Source organism: Papaver somniferum, unplaced genomic scaffold (assembly GCF_003573695.1).
Source record: "Papaver somniferum cultivar HN1 unplaced genomic scaffold, ASM357369v1 unplaced-scaffold_35, whole genome shotgun sequence".
In the NCBI taxonomy this organism is placed as follows: Eukaryota; Viridiplantae; Streptophyta; class Magnoliopsida; order Ranunculales; family Papaveraceae; genus Papaver; species Papaver somniferum.
The window spans coordinates 2530365-2533717 of NW_020645971.1; the positions used below are offsets into that span (position 1 = coordinate 2530365).

Genomic DNA, 3353 nt, shown 5'->3' on the forward strand with positions numbered 1-3353 from the left:
AAGCAGATGACTGATACTAGGGGCCTCTTTAGTTACTTTAATACGATGAATAAGATTGAATTTTCAGCATGGATTAAATACCTAGAGAAAGCTTCCATACAAAGTATGAATAAGTAAGGAGACAAGGGGTCTCCTTGTCTCAAGCCCCTAGTAGGCTTATATGACTTGCATGGAGAGCCATTTAGCAATATAGAGATGCTAGTGGTACTCACATATTGAAAAATTAAGTCACACCAATGATTTGAAAATCCGAAAGATTTAAGTATGTCTAAAAGGAAAGACCATTCTACCCTATCAAAGGCCTTAGACATGTCAAGTTTAAGACCCATGACACCCCGTTTACCCCTTTTCCTTTTCATGGTATGCACCAGTTCATGGGAAATAATAAAATTTTCCTGAATATTCCTCTGGGGAACATATGCTTATTGGAAAGGACTTATTATCTTACCCAAGAGTGGCTTCATTCTATTTACTATAATCTTGGATATTATTTTGTAATTAGAGTTGCATAAGGAAATAGGTCTGAAATCAGAGGGGGTAAAAGGGTTATTAGTTTTGGGAATCAGGGAAAGAAAAGTGTGATTCATCTATTTTAATAAATGTTTGGAATTGAAAAAGTTTTGAACTGTTTTCCAGACATCAGTTACGAAAAGATCAATATTTTCTTTATAAAACCCAGGAGGAAAACCATCCGGCCATGGATCCGTCCAGGCTTTCATTTGGTTTATTGTATCCCCAATCTCTTGCTGAGTAATAGGTCTAAAAAGGTTTATATTATCATCTTGAGAGATGCAGGGGTCAATGCAGTTGAGAAACTCATTGTTCCTATAAGGATTTGTTGTGGAACCTATGGAACTAAAATGACTAACCAACAGATTCTCAAGATTATCTCTATTAATGATCCATTGACCATTATCCATCTTTAAAGCACTATTGTGATTATAGTGCTTTCGTCTATTGACAGAGTTATGGTAGTAACCAGTATTCTTATCAAAAGATTTAAAAAACTCTTGTCTGGACTTTTGGGCATAAAATTCCTCTTGAACTTTTTGCCAGTGATTTAAGTCCAATTCAACTTGTTTGATGTGCTCTAAGTTCTGAGTAGTATAGGGTAAATTATTCAGATTATTGAGCTCACCACTTAGAGTTTTCACTTTTTGGTCAATATTGCCAAAATGATGGATATTCCAAATTCTAAGATCATGTTTAACAAATCTCAGTCTATGTGTGAGCTGATATGGAGGAGAACCCCTGACATATTTAGAGTATGCATTTTTAATTACATCTCTAACAGATGGGTCCTTACTCCAGAATCTGAAGTATCTATATGGCTTACTACTCTGATGAGACATGGGAGAAGTCTCCAGGATAATGGGTATGTGGTCACTGCCTATGGTGTCAATATGGACTACTTTTGCAAGCCCGTAATGTTGTAACCAGAGACCATTACCCGAAGCCCTATCAAGTCTAGCACCAATAAAATTATCTCCACTTTGCCTATTATTCCAAGTATATTGAGTACCAATATATCGGTCAGATAAATCAGCATTATCAATAACTTGTTGAATAATTGGAAAGTCAATAGTAGTTGGAGATGTGATAGTTGATATTTCATGGGTATGCATGGTAATATTAAGATCACCTACGATATCCCATGGAAGATTGGATCTAGATCCAATTTCACCTATGTATTCCCATTGTTGCATTCTCTCTTCATGGTATACAGAACCATAAAGTAGAGTGACTAGGAATTCTGTCTTGCTGGGTTCATGACTGATAATCACATTGATCATTTTATCAGTGGTTTGGACAATTTGACATTGAAAGCCAGACTTCCAAAGAAGGGCAATACCCCCAGCAAGACCTATGGAAGGGTAAACCCAACAATTAGGAAAATTAAATCTTTTTAATAAGTATGCATTTTGTTGGTATTTTTTTTAGTTTCACAAAGAAATATCATCTCAGGGTTTTGAGACCTGATCAAATTCCATAATGTTCTGGTGGAAGGGTTCCCGAAACCCTGACAGTTTCACGACAGAGTTCTCATTTTAAACGAATGAGAATAAGCTCCAAGGAGCTTATTTATCCACACAGAAAAAAACCAAAAAATTGAAAGAATGTTAAGAAATTATTGCTGGAAAAGACCCTAGTGTAAGACAAGACTAAATGCAAGAAATATGTAAAAGTAGAAATAAAAAAAATGCGATCAATTAAGTTGTAATGATCTATCTTCATATAAGAGGCAGTACAGAGACAAGTATTAGAGTACCAAAAATTATATGTCCCCAAGATTAACAAGAGAAAAATTGTAATTCCTAAGGGTGGAATAATAAGCAAATAATCATAAGACAACAACATGATGGTATCAACAGTAGTACAATATCACTCAATACCCAAACAATAGTTACCAAAGGGGATGATGTTCAGATGTGATGTTTTAATCAGATTGTGTGGGTAATGTAAGATTATGTTCAGAATGGTGGCAATTGGATTCAAATTAAAGTAGAAGCACCACAATTTAGAGAATAAGTAAAAAAATACTAATTTTGAGAACCCTAATTGACAAAAATAAACCCCTAAATTTGAGAACCCTAGAAATTAAAATTGAAGAGTGATTATTGAAAAATACCGTGTTTGCAGTTCGATTTTGTGCTCCATAGTTGAGATTTCCAAGAGCATGTGCATCAAAAGCTCTGTCACGCATCTCCACAATGTAGATGTTGGATTTTCAACAAAGGGCAAAACCGTAAAATCATGAGGCATGTTTTTGACACGGCTTTCAAGCATGCAACGATTCATATTTTACGAAGCCATGACGAATATGTTTTCGAAAATCCTCCACTAGTTGAGCGTTCGATCCCTGGCATTTCGTTGTGCCCTTTATGTAGAATAACGTGTTTGGGCGGTTCTCCGTAGATTGAGAACTTAACGCCTTCAGGACGTCGGTGATACTCACTGTTCCCTGACTGCAGGAAAGATACACACCTCCACATAGAAGAATATTTGGGCGGCGGACACCTTCAGGACGTCGGTGACACTCACCGTTCCCTGATTATGTGGATAGAGTACATAGATTCAGGCGGTTCTCCGTAGATTGAGAACACTAACGCCTTCAGGTCATAAACAACGTCGTGACTCCCTGACTGTGCACCATTCAGAATGGATGTGACGCTTTAACTGGCTAATATCTTTTCTGAAATAGATTACTTCTACCGTGACATTCACTACTGAATTCCCAGAATAATATATCATTCCTCCTATTCCATGGTCGAATCCACGGCCTGATCCCATGGAATGGCAATAAAAATTACTCATATTCTATGATCGAATCCACGGTTTGATCTCATAGAATG

General features: G+C 36.6%; 1 protein-coding gene across 1 annotated transcript; it reads right to left on the reverse strand.

Moving 5' to 3' along the window:
• Positions 1-587: 587 nt before the first annotated feature.
• On the reverse strand, positions 588-1793 carry LOC113342205. Its single transcript, XM_026586822.1, has one exon. It carries the CDS (start codon positions 1791-1793, stop codon positions 588-590), a length of 1206 nt encoding a protein of 401 aa, XP_026442607.1.
• Positions 1794-3353: the final 1560 nt, after the last annotated feature.

Excerpts from the sequence above, each read along its gene's own strand:
- LOC113342205 (XM_026586822.1), bottom strand. The coding sequence starts at position 1,793 with ATGATCAATGTGATTATCAGTCATGAACCCAGCAAGACAGAATTCCTA.